The 22,425-nt window shown below is 47.3% G+C and overlaps 1 protein-coding gene across 2 annotated transcripts in view; it reads right to left on the reverse strand.

Moving 5' to 3' along the window:
- Positions 1–18,307, reverse strand: part of Gab1 (GRB2 associated binding protein 1) — an 88,072-nt gene extending 69,765 nt beyond the window's left edge. For both annotated transcript variants that reach the window (XM_036186813.1, XM_036186812.1), the window contains exon 1: positions 17,348–18,307. In XM_036186813.1, the coding sequence (XP_036042706.1) occupies positions 17,348–17,419 (72 nt within the window). In that variant the 5' untranslated portion in view covers positions 17,420–18,307. The remainder of the gene's footprint in view (positions 1–17,347) is intronic.
- Between the last annotated feature and the right edge of the window lie 4,118 nt (positions 18,308–22,425).

Below are 22,425 nucleotides of genomic sequence, written 5' to 3' on the forward strand. Positions count from 1 at the left end.
TTCTCTGTGTTAGACCTTACTCACACGCCAAGATTGTCCTCAATTTCAAAAACTAAAGCGAAGTTGGAAGGCATGAGTGATTGCACACTTCTCCAGGGTGACTCATTCTCATATGCTCAAGATTAAACACAGCACTGAATCCAACATCAGGAAGAAATTTTTCCTCAGGGGCAGAAAGGTGTGTGGGATTTCCAAAAGCACACTACAGTAGGATCATCTGTGTGGGTTAGATGAGCAAATCCCACATAAAACTAACTTCCTACTACAGTGAGAGCACACCACCTTGGGGGTGCAAGCCTTCCTGAAATGTGTGTGTACAGGCTCTGGGATGCGCCCTGTGCTTCAGAGGCTGGATGGAGATGCCAGGAATGGGCTAGACAGCAGGGAGTAATTAGTAACACTAATGCGACTGAACTACTGCGTGGCTGAAACTGGCATGGTGGCACACGCCTGCACTCCCAGCGTTGGTGAGGAGACCGAAATCTAGAGTTCCACGTTCTCCTCAGCTGCACTGACTGCTGTGCACTCGAGGCCAGGGCTCCAGTGGTCTGCTCGACAGAATGTGGCAGTCATTTATTTTTAACCACATTTAACAAACCAAAGAGACAAGTTGGGATGGGTTATGATATTATAGCCGCTCTGGGGCACCTACAAGGCTCTTGTCATGTGTGAAACTCAGCAGTGAGCAGTGTCTGAGGGTAGAAGAATTTGCAGGCCTCCGACTGGACATCTGAAGCTGGACATGTCTGGTTGGACATTTGAGTTCTGTCTGGTCCAGCTCCGATTGCTAGAGTAAGTGGTCTTGGATAGAGAATGTTTCCTAGGCTTACATTTCCTATAGGCCTCATTTTTCTCATTAAGAATAGGAAGAGGGTCGGGTGTGTGCTTCAGTGGTGGGGTGCTTGTCTTGAAATGCAAGGCCCAAGGTTTGACCCCAAGGGCTGAAAGAAAAAAAAAACTGTGGGGAGAAAGCCAGTCATGGTGGTACACAATCACAGCCCCAGCATGTTGGAGGTCCACCTGGAGACTGCCCTGGAGTATGCAGTGAGATTCCACAGGGAGTTGGAGGCCAATCTGTCAACAGTTTAAATTTTTGTCTCAAAAAAAAAAAAAAAAAATTGCTGGACATAGTGGCACATGCCTGCAATGCCCACCCAAGATGCAGGAGGATTGTCATGAGTCTGAGGCCACCCTGATCTACACAGAGAGCTTCATGCCAACTATGGCTACCTAATTAGGAGACCCTGGCTCAAAAGAAAACAAAAAGGATAAGAAAGAACAATATAATTTTTCTCCATTGATTAAATAAGAGAAATGGACCTTTACCACCTGTGTGTGCGTGTGCGTGCGTGCGTGCGTGTGTGTGTGTGTGTGTGTGTGTGTGTGTGTGTGTGTGTGTGCGCGTATGTAGTGAGGTCACCATCCATCTTGTTCCCTGAGACGGTTTCTCTCATTGGCCTGGAGTTCACTGAATATGGCAAGCAGGCGGGCTGGCCAGTGAGCCCTGGGGAACCACCACTCTGAGGCCTCAGTGTTGGGATTCAAAGCAGGAACCACCACAGGCAGCAGCTTTACACATGGTTCTGAGGCTGGAACTGGGTCCTCACACTTGCGAGGCCCTTTGCTGACTGACTGCACCTTCACCCAGTTCCGACACTTATCTCTTTCTTCAATCATGTGCTTTTACTTAAGAAGCTTCAATAACTGCCTCAGACTCAGAAAACATGTGGTTTATAAAAACAAGAAGCCTGTGTGAGCAGGCAGGACTGTGCTCAAGAAAGAACTTACTCCGAAGGTGAGAAAGTGTTTAAAGAGTCAGCTCAAGCTGCCCTTGGTCCCAGCTCAGGCGGCTCACCAAATAAATAACCCAAGTTGGAACTAAATACACTTGCTTTAAAAAAAAAAAAAAAATCAGAGTATCTTCTACTTGCTTAAAAGTTATTTGATGGGCTGGAGAGATGGCTCAGTGGTTACGAGCACTGGCTTCCCTTCCAGAGGACTCAGGTTCAAGTCCTAGCACCACACGGCAGCTCACAGTTGTCTCTAATTCCAGTTCCAGGAGCTCTGGCACCCTCACACAGACATACATGCAGGCAAAACACCAATACACATAAAATAAAAAATAAAGTAAACCTAAAAAAAGATTTCTGACATCTCTTCCTTTCCCTGCTTCCCTCATCTTAGGCAAACTGCAGGAATGGACCAGCAACAGTCGAAGTCTCCAATTTCAGTTCAACTCTGCTGCAGACCCACAGGTGTAGAAACAGCTAAGTAATAGCCTTGGAAGCAAAAAAAAGTTGCTGGATTATATAGATAGACTTTTAAAGGTTTAAATATACCAAGTATATTAAATTTTATGACCTAAGCTGCAAATGGCAGAGCATGCCTCTAACCTCAGCACTTGGGAGACAGAAACAGGAAGATCTTTGCTGAGTTTGTGGCCAGCCTGGTCTATAAAGCAAAGGCTACACAGCGAGACCGTGATTCTGTCTCAAAATAATAATAATTAATATTACCTAAAATCAAATATCAACATAGTATGTATGAACTGCAAGTCAGTGTACATACATATTCTATTCAAATATAGTTGCTGTAAAAACATAAAGATGTTATAGGACTAAATATATTATAGTTCAACAGTAATTCTAATTAAAAAAAAAAAACAGTTCCACCTAGGCTACATGAGACCGTGGGGGGGGGGGGGGCAGAGGGAGGAGAGGGAAAGAGAGAGAACATTTCCTTTTAGTAGCTTACAAAGACAATAAATCTGCTAACCAATATCTTATAACCCTTTATCTCTGTGCTAAACCCCACAAGAACACCGAGTGGCAACAATGACTGACAGTTTCTAAGCCATCATTTCTCAGTGGCACTGAGATGATTTCCTGATTAGGCTTCCCCCTGTAAGCATGACGACTTGTTTTCTGGGGCGACTGGAAACCTCTACCTTTAGGTTAAATATATATGGACTAGAGTAGGCTCCACAATAAAAGTGTGACGATTGAGGCCAGTAGGAAACATCTAACAAGCATATGACCACAGCAGCATCAAAAGCAAGGGTATGAAGTCACCTGGGAGAAGAGGACACTCCTGTGCTTGGCCTTCAGTGCCTAGAGAAGAGCAGAAGTCATGGAGAGCGCCGTCCCGGGTTGCCAGCAGTGGAAGAAGCTGGTTTTGGGTCACCACTGGCACACAGCAACAACCCTCCTGCTTGTTTCGACTGCTAAAGATCTACTGACCCAACTCACTTGCTCTGAGCAGTACACGGGTGTGGCCTCCACTTCCCATAATGACAATAATGATCCTCTACACTTACAAAGCAGATATGAAGATGTTCGGAGATCTTGTAGGCAGATGGGCAGGGTCATTAAGAGGATGAAGTGTTCCTGTGTAAATCAGTGAGGGAGGAAAGGAGAGATGGGAGGCAGAATAGAGAGGGATGATGGGCAAGCAGCTGCCATGACTCTATGGCGGTAAGAGTTCTGAGGAGCGTGTGAGTGGAAAGCAGATGTTGGTGCCAAGATGGATGGAGCTATTAAGGTGGACGGTTTAATAAAGGTGGTGATACCACCACATGATAAATATCTCCCAAACCATTATTGATATCTTTGGTCAATATCTCTCTGTAAGTAACACAGAAGGAAACAGTCAGCAACAACAAAACCCAGCTTTCTAGATGAAGACTGGACACAGCTGGAAGAAAACGCCTTCATTCCCCTGCTAGGGTTAAGCAGCCATTCTTTTTTGTTTTGTTTCTTTTTCGAGACAGAGTTTCTCTGTGTAGCTTTGGAACTTGTCCTGGAACTCACTCTATAGACCAGGCTGGCCTTGAACTCACAGAGATCCACCTGCCTCTGCCTCCCGAGTGCTGGGATTACAGGCGTGTGCCACCACCGCCGGCCTAAGCAATCATTCTTACCTGTTCCACTTCTTGGATGATGTTCTACAATAGCCAGGGTCTCTCGAGCTCTCATTCTCTAGTGTGAACTGTGGGCTATACACATACATAAACAATAGCTGAAAAGTAAGAAGTTAGACGTCTGTTACTAAGAACAACCAGCGTGGTACTCTTTCTACACCAATTACATCTCAGAACCAAAAAGTAGGACAAGCCAGTGGGAAAGCTATTTGAATTCTGAACTATTCCAGGAAATGTGACTTTAATAATACTCTTTCAGATCCTATAACCAGAATAACCAGTACTCGTGGTGAAGAACTAATCCCCCTTCATCTCTCGTCCTCATCTCTAAGCCATCTATAAAGTCCTCTTTTGAATGGATACACATTCTTGTCTAATGGATATCAGCTTAATACCTTCTCTGCCTCGACATCTTTTGAGGACTTAGTAACACTAAGGTACTTTTTAATAGTCTGACCATTCTGAAAATTCTCTTTTAGTTTTACCATCTTCTAAGTACATCCTTATGGAGGGATAAGTTGGTGTCAATCACAACCAGAAAACAAAAAGGCAAACTAAACCCTGTGTTTCCAAGGATCCCACACTCCCCTCATCTCAAAGAAACAAGACAAAGGAACTCTGAACTGATTTTACCTTCCCATTCCAATGAAAATAATATTCGCTTTTATTAGATATTTCATTCTTTTTCCCTTTGCACCAAGATCAGCATTTCCAAGAATTATCTGAGGCCCACTGACATCAAATCATCGGGGTTGCTCAGATTTTTAACTGTAGGATTTTAGAACTGAGGAGGTGACTCAGCTGTAATGTGCTGTAGGAGGACCCGAGTTCAGATACCAGCAGGCACATAAAATAAAGAAAGAAAAAGCCAGGTGTGGTAGTGGACACATGTAACTTTAATGCCAGAAAACCAGAGCAGGGGGATTCCTGGGCCCTACAGACCAGCTAGTCTAGATAATTAGTGACCTCCAGGTTACTGAGAGATCCTGCCTCAGAAAAATAAAATAAAATAAATAAGGTGGAGAGCAACTGAAGACATTGGTATAGACCTTTATCTTCCGTTTGTGCAAGTACACACATGTGTGCACACACCCAAATATGTACATCTACAAACCCCACAGATAAATACAAAATATATAAATATTCGCTTTTTTAAAAAATACTTCTTTTTCTATCTATGTGTACGTATGTCTAGGTCTGTGTATTTGTGACAAGGCCATGTGGTCAGGTTCCCTGGCATTGAGCCACCCGAAACAAAAGCCAGCTCTCCCGGAAGAGCAGCAAGTTTCTTATTGCTAAGAATTCTCTCCAGCACACTACTTGGCTTTCTTTCTTTTTCTTCCTTCCTTCCTTTCCTTTCCTTCCTTCCTTTCCTTCCTTCCTTTTCCTTCCTTCCTTCCCTTCTTTCCTTTCCCTTTCCTTTCCTTTCCTTCTTTCTTTCTTTCTTTCTTTCTTTCTTTTTTGTAGAGTTTCAAAGCCCTTACCTATACTTACTAAAGTCATTGATGGGGGAAGGAAATGGAACAGCAAGGTTTCACTTTAGAAATGACACAGGTGACGTCATGGAGATTTGAGGACCACTACCTCAAATCCTTCACTTTCCCAAACTAAAGGACAACAAGGACGCTACCAAGTCCTAACTAGGGGTCACATCACGGGACCTGTGCCAGGTCTTCCATTTGAAAGGTGGGAGAGACAAGTACGCTTGGCCAGCAGACTTGCACCCAACAGGAGACTTCAGCACAAATGCAGACTCGTTGGCCCAGCTTTGTGGTGACTGCCAATTACAGTAGCTGGACCTGCAAGAAGGCTTGATTACATGTAATTTATAAAAAGTAAACAAGCTGGGCGGCTTATGAACAATGAATGGTGATCTTCCAGCCAAGAGGTAATAAAAAGCATGGGTAAATGACTCAGCACTCCCCCACCCCCCAGACAATGGCCTGTGCTCTAGCTAGGGAGTGAGGCAAAGTGAGTATTTGGGTTATGATTCGAAGGACAACAGCTCTTTGGACAGAGGTTCTGCCTGGCACATAAAGTCTTTCCCAGCCTGCAGTGTTCAGAATTCAGTCACTTAAATGATTGTTGACACGTTGGTCCTGGAGATCGAACTTGGGTCATTACACTTGGGGCGGGTGTCTTTCCTTAAAGCCGATCTAGCTGACCCATCAGACCACAGGGCTTTTAAACTTTCAAGGAGTTCAAACCTCACAATGGATGAAAAGCCACTGACAGAAGGCAGAAGGAAGGCGAGGCTTGAGCTCTTAGCAACTCCAGGACTGAAGCAGGTTACAGCCTGTGTCAGGAAGGTACAGGATGGGACTTGGTCACATACACCCAAGAATTTCAAGAAAGAACTATGGTTCACCCTAGACTTGGTAGCAAGGGGCTCCCCATAGAAGCTGGTGGAAATGGTTCTAGTTAGGACCATGGAGAAGGACTCAGTTGTCTTCCATTACATACATGAGTGGCTATGAGGGTAGCCGGGGAAAGGGAGAGATGTGAACAGAGTACTATATCCTTGCCCCCACCTTTAAAAATGGAACTGTCCTTAACTAAGCTCTGAGGAAATGGTTCCTTTTTATGGTCTTCCTGAATTCCTGAATCTCTCTTTGCTGGATTCTAGGAGAGCCCCATCTCATACATCACTCATACACACAGGATTCTGAGTGTGTGCACATCCCATGTCCTGGCAAACCAACTCTTGAAGATGAGAGCTGTGTTCCTCTCCAGTCAAGTTCTTCACCATGCCTTGCGCACTCACGGGGTAACTACAGGATTTACCCCTCACCATGACATGTCTGACCCAGATGGCACAGCTGGTCACATTGCACGACCTTAGATTGATCGCTCTCCCTGAGGCTCTTTTCCATTCCCTGTAACATGGGGGTTTGGACTCCTTCCCCTGAGTGGGGAGGAGATGTGGACAACTGGAAAGAGAAAGAATATTCAATAGAGTTGATGTTTCTGCTCTGAAACCAAAGAGTCTAAATGAAAAGCAGAGGACCAGACCACGCCTGAGGAAGGGTTCAGGAAAGCTGAGGAGGAGGCACTGGACAAGGTGATGTGCAATTCTGGACTCAAAGTCTACAGCTGTTTGGTTATACTGGTCAAGAGATTGCACAGGTTTCCACATTTGTTGCAAAGTATAGATGCCCTCTGCCCTCTGGGAATTAATATCCTGCCACAAACACCAAAGAACAACAAATGAAGCAATGATGGTTTGAAATGAATACACACTTTCTTTTTATTGTGTATACTGTGGGTCATTATGAACAGCATCTTGAAAAATGCTTCCTGAGTGGAGCAGTACACACTGATGAACCTGACCGACTACCAGATGCCTCACAGAACTCTACTCGATGGGACCTGTTTGATTCTGGCCCTTTTCTGGGCGGCATTAAATGACTTACATACCCAGTGAAGAGGCGTGTACATAACACACCATAGAGCAAGTTCCCTTCTCCAGTACTCAGTCTTTCCTTTCACTTTCTCTCGATACTTCAAACCATTTAACCTGAAATTACCAGGGAGAACTGATCACGCCCATAATAACCACCAGAGGCTGAGGGTTCAAACATGACCTCCCTAGCTGAACAGGTCCCTGAATGAACGAACACCCATCACTCCTCAGTAAGCCCCACACCACTGTCGGAATTCAAAGGGCGGAAGGAGGCATCTTACCAAGCAGTTCTCGGTCCAAACTGAAACAGTCAAGTGCTTCTCCCCTGAAAGACAAGTGTCACCTTGTCAACTAGCAGCGGTGAGATCTTGGCTGCCAGACGTGTGCAAGCGGCTGGAGCACTGTGGGAGGCCAAGCTCCAGGCCAGAGCCCCGAAGACAGCGTTAATTCTTTAATCAGGTAGCCATCTGGGGCGGAGTCCTGCAGTCAGAAGTGGCCCAGCCACATTTCCCAGTGCACTAGTAACAAAGCTGTGTAGCAGGAGGGATGAAGGGAGCAGGGTGCCTACTGGGAAAAACACCCTCACCACTCCAGTCCTGGCTACCTCACAGTGGTGACCCAAGTTAACAGAAGAGGGGAGGGGGCTCCAGAAACAAAGACTTACTTTTCTCTGACTCCTGAAAGTTAGCAAAAACAATTTTACAACAACAGGCAAGCCAAGGCACTAAATACAGCAGAAAAAAAACAGCAATAAGACAAACTCTCAAAATCCCTAAGAGGACAAGCCGGAGAAAATGGCCTTCTAACTAAAATCATGTTTACCAGAGCTAAAGAGGTGGCTCTACACTTGGAGCACTTACTGCTCCTGCAAAGGTCCCAGGTTCGGTTCCTAGCGCCTATGAGGTGGTTCACAGCTATCCATAACTCCAGTACCATGGACGGGATCTGACGCCTTCTTCTGACCTCCACCGGCATCAGACACGTGTGTGGTGACGGGACAGACACACATCCAGCAAACATTCATCCATGCAAAATTAAATAAGTCTGTCTAAAGAATTTTTAAAATAAATAAAATTATATTTATCTGCTTATTTCATGCAGTGATCCAATGTTAACATAAATTCAACTTTATCTAGTGTTATGAGAGATATTTTCCCCTCTTCTTCAGAGCAGCGGTCAGGCCTCTTTCCAAACAGAAAACAGAGCTGTCACTGTTATTGTCCATGCCCTGTAGTCTTGAGAAGACTGTCTAAAATGGACTCAAACTACTTGAGTCAAAGCAAAAGAAAATAAATAATAGGGAAAGGAAACACATTTGATAGTACAGTTAAAGCAAAGTCCAGTATTTTTCTTCCTTTAAAAAAATGATGGGAGATTTTTTAAATTGAAATGAAATGTTTAAACTTTAGTGTGTTGTTTTAATTCAAAAAACAATGTGGTAATTTGGTTCCCACCTCCCTTTTAGGACATTGTTTTTTAGAACAGACATACCTAGTCCAAGTAGGAATTCAAAGTAAGAAGTTCAGAGACACAGAGAGACAGAGACAGAGACAGAGAGAGAGGAGGAAGAGAACAGAATGAGAAAAGCCTGTGAGTAAATGCAGCATTCTTTCCAGTGTATAAAAATGAAAGATGACTTAGTTTAGAAAAATGACAAATGTTTTCTGGAAAACATGCCAAGGCAGGGAAAGGCAGACTGAACCAGTAGGAGAATATTGAAGAACTCACGTTTGCCTTCCAGCAGCCTTCTCCTTTCCAAATCGCTACCTCCACGCTGTGCTGTCCCTACAACACCAGAGCCAAGGCAAGCCGCATGGAAACTTTTTGTTCCAGATAATAGTTCAGTACGGGACTTGGCGGCTAAAAGTTGTAATCAGCAAGCTTCAAGAGCTAAAGTAACAGAGATAAGGACCCAATATGCATCCAAGGCCCTGCCTCTCACAAAGCTGCGGGACTGCCAGAAGCCTGTGAGCTGACCACTTGGCTATTAATTTGGAAATGAGAAATTTTCAAATAGGGAGATTTTTTCCCCCTTCTAGATGGATAAAAGAATTGCCTAAAATATAAACACACTCTTTCTTCCAGCTCAGGAATCCTTGGATTATTTAAGGTGCCCATGTGTAGAGTTCAGAATGGTCCAACAAAAACTTCTAGCTCCTGAAATGACTTTTCCCAACAACTCTACAGGCCTAAATGTTGCCTACAATCCATGAAGTTCCCAAACCACCCCTCCCCCGAGTTCGCGGTGGAAGGGTCTATGCATTTAACAAATGTGGAAATCCACCTCACAGCAGACCTCTTTCTCTCAGTAATCCAAAGAATACTGATGTTATCTGTGCTGTTGTCCAAGAGGAGAGAAAGAGCCTTGCAATTCTAAGTTTTCCCTAATTAGTGGACACACGGACTGAGATAAAAGGAGTCACAGAAATGTGACTTCCCTCCAAGTTCAAATGGCAGAATCCGAGGAAGCTCTAGCTTGGTAGAAATGAGGTACCATGTTAACCCGAGGAACGTGAAATGAGAGGTCCCCCACATGCCATTCAACGGTCAGACGAGGTCTCACCCCTCCAGCACCAGCTGGCACCCGCACAGCTGGGCTAAGATGGCTTCCAGAGTCCAAGCTCTGACGCAGAAGCAGACGAATCAAAGGCTCTTTATTCTCCTTCCCACCCGAACATGCTCCCTCTCTGGTGTAAACTGAAGCCTTGCCAGAATGAATTATTTAGCTCAAAACAGACATAGAGAAATCTTAAATAACACAGATCCCTTGGAATTTTAATAAGCCCAGGTGACCATACAGGTTACTGTTTCTTCTTCTTGGTTGCAGAAAACACACTGTGGTTAGGTGCCCATGAGAACCTTACTAGGTCATAGCAGAGACAAACTTCTCCAAGTTCCAGCTGACATCCAAACTCCAGGCATGAAACTCGAGCATTCTGAAGAATTTCTTGTCACTTTGACATTCTCTTTCTTTACTGAAAACCATCCTTCCCTTAGGGTTCTGCTCCGGCTGTCTTCCTGGAACAGCCTGAAACTCTGGTAACAAGTTGTCTGTGGCCGCCTTCTCCCTGCTCTGTTCTCAGTCTGAACTGAGGAAATTGTAATCTGTAGCCCTCATGGAGCAAGTAATCACAGACAACTCCATAGCCAATCTCTTAAAAGCTATTTAAATGTTCATGCATCTATAACTTGTTTCCACAGATTAGAAACTCCTCACAGGGAGGGAGTGGACACATGCCTCCACCGCATTCCACACAAGGCCCAGGACCAAAGCTTCTGAAATACCTGTTTATTTATTCAACCAGCAGGTAAGCTGTGCAACTTCTGCCCTGAGCCAGGTACTGCTTGTGAGTACACCAGCACCAGAGTGCTGAGGCCAACTGTCCCTCTGCATTCTGTACTGAGAGGAACCCTGGGGAGGCCACAGAGAATTCCTACCATGTTCCTGCAACTACCAGAGGTGAGCACTAAGGCCTAGCAAGCAGCGTCCTGGCTGCCCTCTGACTTCAGGAAATGTCTAAGAGGATGCTCTGGCTGGAGCTTTTACTGCCCCCAACTCCTGCCAGGGAAACAGGATCAGGTGGGAGACCAGAGGCACAGCCTGGCACTCAGCCTGTTTCCTCCTCCCTCAACAGGCCTAAGGCACACTGAAACCCTAGTGTTTTTCATCCAATCCCTAGTCTGAGATGCAGTTTGCTATGGAGTCTCAACTCAGTCCTCCTGCCTCTGCCTCCCAGGTGCTGCAGGCCTGAACCACAAGAACCCCTGCTCATAAGACATTTCTAAAAAGTGACAAGCTAGCTTTTTTAAAAAAAGCTAGCCTCAAACTATGTAGCTAGGGGTGACCTTGAATTTCTGATCATCTGCCTGCCTGCACATCCCAAACCCAGAAATTATTGGAGTAGTACACCATGTGGTTTTATGCAATGCTGAGGACTGACCCAGGCTTTATCTGTCATGCATGCTGGGCACACTCACTCAACTGCGCCACATCCCCAGACCAAAAGGGATCGTAATTTTTTTTTAAAAAAAAAAAACAACAACAGAATTCTAAATCTGTAGTCCTGACAGCCTAGGCGATTTAGCTGACCTTCTACCCTACCCTAATCTTGTTTACCTTCAAGAACAGGATGTCTAAAAGCCAGAAGTTCCTCTTCAGGTGGGCTAGCCAAGCTGGAAGCTGGTTGGATCTAAGGTAGCTGAGAAAGAGACCACCAGATGGCTTCTAGCTCTATTATAATCCCATCTGCACGGCAAACGACACACCTTCTTCCAACGTCAGTACAGTTTACAGTTGCCATGCTGACCCTGGAAGGAACCATAAAATGAACAAAGAGAAGTGGTCCCTGAATGCTCCATGAACTCTCCGCCCATTCCCTGAAAAGGCATGAATATTCTCCACTTCATCAGCCTATTCTCCCTTCATCTCTTTTCCAGCCTCGAACTTTGCCAATCCAGGCGGTGAAGAGATGAGGAGTCTCTAGATTCACTTCCCACTTCTGTTCTTGGCGGCGCTGAGTGTCCTCTTCACAGTTCTGGGAGTGCCTGCATCCTGGTTTTGGTTCCACAATTTTAGAAGAAAAAGAAGGATCCAGTTTGGGGGTAAAAAGTGGCAGAGAAACTACCACACAACACAGCTTCCAAACAGTAATTCTGAACCCCCAAAAGTTGAAGGTTTAGGGATCTGGAAATGCTAACGAGGAGCTTTATACAACTTACCATTCTGCCCAGGCACAACAAAAGAATTAACTATCATTAACTAGTAGGAAGACAACGTAATTGGTAGTTAAAGCCCTGTGTTCATAGACAATGGTCCTGCCACACTTCAAACGGTGGAGACAGCAAGACTTGAAGTGAAGGCTCACTAGAATGGAGACGACAAGGACAAGTATCCTTCCACAGAGAAGCCACGGTCTTCAAGGTAAGGCCGGGAGAGAGGCTTTGGTTTGGTTCACACTCTCCATTATCCTTGAGCCAAGGAGATGCTGGACTCCTCGTCCACCCAGTGAGAGGTTATTTCTGTTTCTATGCTCATTTCCTGAACGAGGGGTGTGTTCTCAAAGTCCAGACAAAAACTGCCCTGCTAACTGACAGCTGCAGCAGCCAGAACTCAAGCCAGGTGACAGATCACCCACCCCAGAGCTAGCCGAGGCCTTGCTCCAGGCTGTCTGCTAACAGGCCACCTTGCTCTGGCTTCCCAGGCAGGTTCTCCGACTGAGATGGAACACCTGCTCCTCGCTGACACCTGCCCAGAGCTGACAGCCGGCTGTGTGGAGGAGCTCACTGGGTGTCCAGGCTGGAGGCAGACCACAAGAAAGCTCCCCCTGTAGAGATACAGTGAGTGCCAGCTGGCTTGAGGCAAGCCTTTATTAACTCATTTACATCTATTTCTGTGAAAATTTCAAATCCTAATGAAATCCACACACACACACACACACACACACACACACACACACACACACGTGCACTATGGAGCTTGGTTTCAGGTCAGAGGGCAACTTTCAAGAGCCAATTCTCTCCTTGCAAGGATCAAACTCAGGTGATTGGGTGTGCTCTTATCCACTGAGCCATCTCCCTGAGTCAAGGCGGAGCTTGAACTTTGGATCTTCCTGCCTCCATCTCCCAAGTGCTGGGCTTACAGGCTTGAGGTGGTGTGACTGGTTTGGAAGTGCTGGAGATCACACACAAGACTTCCTGTACAACAGGCCAGGCTGAGCCACATCCCAGCCCTGCAAATTTAATTTTAATAAAAAAATCTGAGCACTACCTTCGAGCTCACTCATCTCTATAACCCTGGTAACTCAGCTCTGGCCATCATTCAGCAAAACTGAATGGAAAATCATGGGACACTCACTTTCACTGCAAACAGATGTCAGCAAGCTCCCAGAGTATGAAGCGTGCAAAAATCCTTACCATTTTGCACAGAAAAGATTGAAAAGAAGTGACTAAAGAATAGACTTTTATCGCAAGTCACTTTCTCTCTCTGAGAAAAGCTCCTCTACCAGATGAGCACAGACAGACACAGAAGCTGGAGCTATACAGAATGCATCAGGGGCCACAATTTGAGATGGACTTAGAGATGAAACCAATATAACTTTGTTGCGTATGTGCATGCAGTATGCATGTGTGTTTGTGTGTGGGCACAAACATATAATAACACGGGTGCATGTGTGTGAATATGTGTGCAGGCCCACAGAGGAGATCAAATGTCTTCCTCAATTGCTCTCTGCCTTATTTCTGGAAGGAGGAACTCTCTTCAGTGTGGGAGCTAATCTAGCCATGCAGCTGGCCCTGAGTGTGCTGTGTCTAGTTCTCTGGAGCTGGAATTACAGGCTGCTGCAGCAGCCATATCTACCCTGCTTTTCACATGAGTTCCAGGGGCCAGAACTCCAGTTCTCATGTTCATGAAGATAGGTAAAATAACCTTAACAGTCATCTTAATCAGTGTTTGGACTACCCTACAAATACTGCCAACAGTGAGATGAGCTTCCAAGTCCCACGGGCAACATTTCCCAGCAGAACCATGATGCTCAAACTCCCAAAAGCCTCATTTAATAATTACAGTACAAGCCTCCAAGATAAGCTTTTCATGGCAAATCTGCTCATTAAAGACCATTATCAGACAGAAAGATGGCCCAGAGGGTAAGGCACTTGCCCTAAGCCTGGCAGCCTGAATTAGATACTCAGGACCATGGAGGAAGGAGAGAACAGATTCCCACAAGTTGCTCTCTGACCTCCACCACATGTATGCGCACGCGCTATAAATAAGTAAAGACTAAAATATTTTTTTAAAGTGCCAGATGTGATGACATCTTTCATCCCAGCAGTTGGCAGGCAGAAGCAGACAGATCTCTGTGAGTTTGAGGCCAGCATGAGCTACCTATCAGGTTCCAGGCCAGCCATGGCTACACAGTGAGATCCTGTCTAAAAGATGGCTCCGTTTTAGAGCACTTACCACTGCTATATGTGAAGCCTCAGGGCCTTGGGTCCCCCCCTTAGAAACACACACACACACACAAAAATGAAAAATAAAAACCGTTATCAGTCAGTCTTCGGCCTACTTTGCAGGATTCTTTCCATGAAAGAGAACAAGAATAGAAAAACGCAGCCGGGCGGTGGTGGCGCATGCCTTTAATTCCAGCACTGGGAGGTAGAGCCAGGCGGATCTTTGTGAGTTCGAGGCCAGCCTGGTCTACAGAGCGAGATCCAGGAAAGGCGCAAAGCTACACAGAGAAACCCTGTCTCAAAAAAACCAAAAAAAAAAAAAAAAAAAGAATAGAAAAATGCATATGTTCATTCCTCTATCCTCCCTGGTCAAAACCACTTCTGCAGAAACAAAGCCAGACACCTAAGTCAAAGGTTTAATAATCTGAGGGTGTCAAGCCTGGGGACTAAACCACTTGGCAGTCACTGTCCACTGTCACCCTGAGCCATCCTCACCTACGTCACATCAGCTGGAGAGATGGCTCACTCAATAATGTGCCTCCCACAGAAGCACAAGGAACTCACTTCAACCCCAGCCCCCTTGTAAGAGCCAAGAATGATGCTGCACCTTGTAATGCCAGCCCTGGAGAGGTGGACACAGGCAGCGCCTGGATCTCACTAACTGGCCAGCCGACCCTCATCAGTAAGTCTCAAGTCCCAGGGAGACACTCTGGGACAAACCAGGGAGGTGGCTCCTGAGGAATGACATGCCTGAGGTTGATCTCTGGCTACCACAAGTAAACACGTGCATACCGGCATGCAACACACACACACACACACACACACACACACACACACACACACACACACGAAAACACTAGCTTCCCACCAACCAAGAAACCCCATGGCTTCCCCCACACCCTTCTGCTTATTGAAAACACAATTATTTAGGAACCTGGTTTTCTCCTGAAGGCATCTATGAAAATCCGCACCACTAAAGTTGGACACAAAGAAGAAAGCACTTTGCATTTTGGCCGTCTTTCTCCACATATACTCACTTTGCCGTTCCCCAAACTTCTCAGCCAATAGTGACTCATAGAAAGTAGAGTCTGAAATGACTGTATGACCCAATCCAAGTCCCACGTTTAGCATGAGCCCACTCTTCCCCAACTCAGAAGTTAACAGGGTTTGGTCTAACTGGGACTCTAATGGGAGAAAAACTGCTATGGTCCACAAACGATACATATAAATATTCATAATCATATACATGTATATTCCCCCCACACTTCCATTTATTTTTATCTATGTATTTATTATTAGTATTTGTATTAGTAATGAACTTTATTTTGTTTTTGTGGTTTTTGTTTGTTTTTGAGATATATAGCCCTCGATACCCTCGAATGCGCTATGTAGATCAGGCTGGCCCTGAAGCCTCCCATTTCTGTCTCCCGAGTGCTGGGGGTGGGCATATATCACCGTGCCCAGTTTTTATTTTATTTGGCCCTTAATAAGACTATTTGTTGTTGTTGATTTTCCTCCTTTCCCCTTCTGTACTTCCTTCCCTTTGGCTGGTGCCTACAGAGCTCAGCTAGAGAGCCACAAACTAACAGGAGAAAATGCACGGGGCTTCCATTATCATTATCAGCAAATATGCTGTAGTTTCCCCAAGTATCCCAAAGCGATCTTTCCGAAGCAGTGCCTTCTCAAGCCGAGGATCTCTCTTCCCACCCCTCCCCCACACACACACACAATCGACTCTTTACAACTAATTCTGAAGACGCCACTGCCACTCTCAAATTTTTGGAATCAAGTTGGCATCTTTACCAAGAAATCCAGGAAAACCGTGACAGATGGGGATCCTCTGACAATTTATCGAATCATATCTTTCAATGAAATTGCTTGTCTGTGATACATTCTAGCAGAAAGTAAACCAGAAACTCGCTGGTGAGCTCTGTGAAATAAATACTGCCTGTTTCAAGCAGGCAAGCAGCAAGTACTCGGATTAGCTCGAGGTGGGGGTACTTGGCGCAGAGTCCCTTCAACCAGAAACAGGTTCCATCAAAACCGGCAGTGAACTCTACCTAAGGGGGTACACTGTACGTTTTGCTTTTGGAAAACACGTTTACTCGAAAAATATTTGCTTCCGCTGTCAGGACAAAGTGTCGTTTCTCTGCTAGCAGGGGACATCGTAAAATTAGCCGATCTGGAGGAAGACTTAAGATCCCAGACTGCTGAGTAGGGCACAGATTTCCGCTGAAGTAGTGTAGGTTCCTTCGAGGTACAGTTTTCCTAACAGCGAACACAGTTTAACTCACAATCGACATCTTGAATCAATTACACAAATACCCTTTGAGCCGTTCTGGTGCCCTGGAAAAGAATTACAACACCCAGAAACCCCTGCAGGCTTCAGCTGTCCCCTCCTGCGGGGCTTGACAGCGCGTCCGAGGCGCCCAAACATCAGCCACCAGGCTCCCCAGCGCCCTCCTGTCGCATCAAACCGCCAGCGTTCGGGCCAAACTCCAGAGTCCCTCAAAGCAAAACCGCGAAAATGTGAACCCTGCTAAGCAGACGGTAGGGCGCGTAAGAACCCCCACCCCCACCCCTTTTCCCTGTGCGAGTATTTTGAGAAGTTCGCCTCTACGATCCACTTCTTGCGTCCACGGTTCGCTTCCCTCAACCTCCTAGAGGCGCAGAGGGGGCGCGGACCCAAGGGAGAACCAATGATCACTACTACCTCCAAGGTTTCTCGGTGCGGGGAGATTTAACATCTCCATGTGAATCTGGTTCAGAAAATAAAAAAAGACTCTTTCTCCCCGCCTCACCCCACCCTTGCTAAATGGAATTAACAACGAAAAGTATGCAGCCAGCTTTGAGCCTGGGCCCCTCTCAGGGGCGATGCGGCCTGCAAGGGAGGCGGTCTGCAATATGGAGGGAGGGAGAAAGTTTGGCCGCCAAGTGGACGCCAAGGTGCGAGTGGACCGCACCCGGCCCGAGGCCAGCCGGCGAGAGAGGAATCGAGGAAGGGGAGGGCGGGATCCCTGGAGGAGCTGGGCGAGCAGGCTGCTGCTGCCGCGGCCGGCGGTGCCCTGACCGGTACTTACATAACGCTTCAACTTCTTCTCCGGGGGCGACTTGCGGAGCCATCCCGAGCAGACCACTTCGCCGCCGCTCATGGTGCACGCCGTGTGGGCTCGAGGGCCGGGCACCGGAGGGGTCAGTGGAGACAGTGACGCGCTCCGGGCACGGCCGGCACACTCAGCCCACGGGAACTCGCAGATTCCCTCGACGGGGCGGCCGGGCTCCGCGCGCCCTGTGTCGGCGGTCGAGCTCTCTTCCGCAGATCCGCGGACCGAAGCGGAACCCGAACGGGAGCCGCGGGGACCAGAACTCGCCGGCCTTCTTTCAGTGCACCCTCCTGGCCGCCAGGCGCGCCGTCCCGCCGCCTCGGCAGCGGTCGGGCTCCGCTGGGACTCTGCCGGGACCCGAAGCCCGGAGCTCTAAGCCCCGCGCTCCGCCCCTTGGGGACGGGACCTCCCGCGAGCGCTCCCTGCTGCGGACCCCACGCTGCACGCGCACACACAATGCCCGCGCACGGTGTCCGCTCCGCTCCGCTAGCCGGCGCTTTCAGTGAGCGGGGGGCGACCTTTCCCTTCTCCCTGCTTCGAGGAGGGCGCCCGAGAAGGCGTGCGGCGTCCCGATGGCAGCGGACGCAGGGACAGGTCCCGATCCGCCTAGGGAGCGCGGGGACCGGAGGCGAGGCTTGGGGCGTCGCCGGGCGTCGGGGAGGTCGCGGGTCCGCGGCGGGAGGGTGGGTCTGCGCTCCGGTCTCCGACAAGGGCGGGGATCAGCGCAGGGACAAGGCTCAAGGCGGCTCTGCTCCGGGGAGGGACCCCTCTGTCCCGTCCCCTGCGCTCCTCCCCCACCCGGGGGCGCGCGGCCGGTTCGGGGAGGCGCGGCCCGGACCCGGGCCCTCCTTCTTCTGGCCCTTCCGCCTCCCCTTCCCACGATCCGTCGCCTCTAGCTTCCACCCAGACTTTCTCTGAAACTCCTCCGGAGCGCTTCCAGCCAAAACAACAAGGGCCGGGAGGCGGGGCCGGCGCTGGGAGGGAGCGAGATGGCAGAGGCACCCTGGGATCTGTAGTCAGCCGGCGCGCTGGGGTCCTCGCCGCCCCGCCGCCCCGGGCCCGCGCGCTGGGGAAGGCGGCGGTCTCCGGGAACGCAGCGCCACCCTGGCACGAGCGCAGGAGCGGCGGGCACGCTCGCCACCCCTGTCTGAGTTTGCCACCTTGACACTATCCGGTGTCAGGAGTTTGTACTCGGTTGAACCCTCGCGATCCGGAGTTTCCGAGGGTCTTCTCGACTTGACAGCCTGAAAAAATAACCCAGCCAAGAAGGACCTGGTGGCGCGAGGCTCCCAGGACCAGGAGCGCGCCATGCAGTGCACCGGGAGACGGAGAGAGACCTCCAGGACGCCTAGGGCCTGACCCAGGAGCCATTCTGCCCAGTGGTGCGATACCTTAATCTCAACAAAGCTTTCAGTTGCATGCATTTCTGAGACACAATAAAGTCTAACACTACCTCCATTCGTGGGTTGTTTCTTCCAGTTGGCTTTGTATTTGCTTAAAACCTGCCCTAGGATGTTGGACGGGAAACAGAATCGTACTGGACACCCTAGTTCTCTTTACCTTCTTGTGTGTTTTACAGTTATTATACTTAGGCCGAGTTTGACATAGTCCTATAATAGAGCTCTTATTTGTGGTTGTATCTGGAACAAAGCCTTGGAACAAATTTTAGAAGGTAGTATAATCAGATAAAGTGCCAAAGAGCTGGGCGTGGTGGGGCAGGTATTTAATCACAACACTCTGGAGGCAGAGGCAGGCCTGCCCTCTGTGAGTTCAAGGTCAGTCTGCACTACAAAGTGAGTTCTAGGTTAGCCAAGGCTATAAAGAGAGACCCAGTCTCAAAAAAAAAAAAAAGGAGTCGTGTGAAAATATGAATAGATAAATGAGCATTTCTGAAAAGTATATGCTTGGGGCTCTCCTAACAAAAGGGAGTTCTGAGTTTGGAGTGTTGTAGGTTGTAGAGAGAAAATGAGCTGGGAGCCTGCCCTGGTGGCACACCTGCAATCTCCGCCCTGAGGAGGGGGAGCAGGGGGAAAGGAAGGAACAGAGAGAGGAGCTGAGGCAGGAAGAGGAGGAATTGAGGAAAGGAAAGAAAGAAAATAGGTGCTGGGTTAGTAATCAGACAAAAGCCCTGCATATAAAAAGGGGTAGCGCCCTCCATTCTCGCCAAAGTCCTTTTCAAAGGGAAGTGTGGTCCATCTCGTGTTTTTTAACTTTGTGAACTTCAAATAGAGCTTTTGCTTTCAATTAAGTTTCAGTTATTCCATTTCTATATACAAAATCGTTAATTCTGTTTGGCAGCTTACACCTGTAACCCCAGCATTTGGGAGACGGAGGCAGGAGGATTGCTGTGAGTTCCAGATCAGCCTAGGCTAGAGCTTGAGACTCTATCTCAAAAAAGAAGATGAATTCAAAGTGTTGCATTAGGGGCTGGAGAGATGGCTCTTGGTTTAATAACACTGGCTGCCCTTCCTGGGGATCTCCGTTTACTTCCTAGCATCCACATGGTCCCAGGGGATCAGACACCCTCTTCCAGTCTCCATAGGTACCAAGTGTGTACAAGGTACACAGGCACACATGTAAGCAAAATAGCTATACACATAAAATAAAAAATAATTTTTAAAAAGTATTGCTCTAGATTTATGTTTGACCCCATGAGATATGCCTCCACATATTATACATTATTATGAAAAATGTACATTCTTATCTATATACCTCCTTTACATCATCTATTGAATCGTATTTTGTATGTGTGCATTATAAGGATTTGCTAGTGTGAAGGCTTATGCTTCTTCTTTTGAAGGGGGGTGGTGGTGTTGGGACAGGGTTTGTTTGTGTGGCCCTGGCATCCTGGAACTCCTCTATAGACCATGCTGGCCCTGAACTCACAGAGATCCACCTACCTCTGCTTCCTGAGTGCTGGGATTAAGGGCATGCGTCACCACTGTCTGACTTATGCTTCTAACTTCAGCATTTAGGAGGCTGAGGCAGTGTGAAAATCTGTCTCAAAAAAGGAAAATAAATGAACAAATGAGTAAATGATTGGCATGTTGGGAAATGCTATTACATATAATTAGGTTGGGTTTTATTCACACAGCAAATATTTACAGAATGTCTGATTCTGGAATACACTAGAAGGCAGACTTGATCCTGTCCTCATCTATTCTGGAAAGACAAAATTACAGGTATTTAATCCCCAAATGTCTATAATGTTGTCGATAAATGGTGTAGAAGAAAAAGAAATATTTGGGCATATAATGGAGAATTTACCCTTCAAGAGAGGAGGGGACTAGTTCGAGAGTGACTCCTCCAAGCTAAAGACTTTGCATTGAACTCTCAGGACTGGCAGGAGTGACCTGGCCTGGAGAAGACAAAAGAGACTCTAAGTCCACAGCTACTCAGGCTGCCAGGAGCTTTGAAAGAACTGAACCAATTCAGCCACAAAGTGTGTGAGAGCAGAGTTAATACCGTGAAACTGTAGAGGCGCCAGAGAGCAAGCTGCAGATCCTTGGGAGTGTGGAGAGTCTGTTTTGTTTTGTCTTGAACTGATTCTGTGAATCCCAGGCTAGCCTCGCCATGGATGACCTTGAACTTGGGATCCTCCTGATTCTACTTCCTCATTGTTGGGATCACTAGTGAGCACCACTAGGTGCAGAGGTTAGACCTTTTCCTTAAAGTCCGTGACTGTCCCATCACCTCGGTCCACTCTAGGAATTGAGTGCTGCCTGACCTCCCCCTTTAACGGTACACCTCCTGCCTTGTGTTCACTTCCGCCCTGTGCCATCACTCTTGCTTCTCCATGGCTTCTCCGGTCGGTGGATACTCTGATTTTTTGTAGTCCATCTGACTTCCCCTGTATTCATCTCCCTCACTTCTCTGGTTTATGATGCACGGCTTTGAGAGCATGCTCATACCTCACAAGGGTCCAATCCCAGGAGAACCCAGCAGTCCTGTTTCTGCACCCAAGCAACCAAGTTACAGTAGGATGAGCCATGCACTCTAGAATGTTCAGTGAGTGGCTTCAGACAACCTCCAGCTCTTAGATCTTCCTATGATGAGATCTAAAGTTTATACAGTACAGAGAGTCTTTTGAAAGAAAAAAAGCATGGCTAGGGATGTGGCTCAGCTGGCAGAGTGTTTGACTAGTATGCGTGAAGCCCTGCTGGGTTTGAGCCCTAGAACCGCACAAAACCAGACATAGTGGAGCACACCTGTTATCTAGCACTTGGGAGACAGGTGCAGGAAGATCAGAAGTACAAGGTCATAAAGGGCCTGGAATGCAAAAAAAAAAAAAAACAAAAAACAAAGAAAAAAGATATCTTTAGATTGTGTTTGTACAACTAGTATGAGTATGTATAATGAGGAAATGAGTCTCCAAGCCTTCTTTCTAAGATTTACAGGTGACATCTAGACCCCTTTTATGTACAAACTTGCTGCTTATAGCTTGGCATCCCCTGTCAACTAGGACACTCTACCCTTCCCTCCAGAGTGTACAGGGACCAGCCTTGTGCAAAAGCCTCATCAGCTTCATAGATGTCTCCTGGTGCTCCAGTCCATTGAGGCCGCCATAACAAAATATGCCACACTGGACATTTGTAAGCTTTAGAACTTCACATCTCAGAAAACAGGAAACTATTATTGCAGATCCAGCAGGCATGGTCTCTAGTGAGGGCTGATTCCTCAGAGAAAGTGTCTTCTATGACTTCATGAGATAGCAAAGGTAGCCAAGCTCCCCAAGTCCCTTTATAAAGAATTAATCCATGACCCCCTGGAAGCTGAGCCCATGCCCTGGTGCTTAGCTTTCAGCATGTGTATTTTAGAGAGACACAGACAGGCAAACCTCAGCCCCCTACAACCCTACCTTCCCTCTTGTGTGATCTGAATGGTTTGTTTGCCTGTTCTCTGCAGTTCTGTCTCTGTCTCTGTCTGTTTTTCTCTCTGTGTGTATGTCTCTCTATGTCTCTCTCTTTCTCTTTTCACCATTGCTCAATGCCCAGTGTTTTGTGTGGGATAGGCAGGCACTCTATCACTGAGGTACATTCCAGCTCCCAACTTTT

This window comes from Onychomys torridus, chromosome 5, assembly GCF_903995425.1.
Source record: "Onychomys torridus chromosome 5, mOncTor1.1, whole genome shotgun sequence".
Classification (NCBI taxonomy): domain Eukaryota; kingdom Metazoa; phylum Chordata; class Mammalia; order Rodentia; family Cricetidae; genus Onychomys; species Onychomys torridus.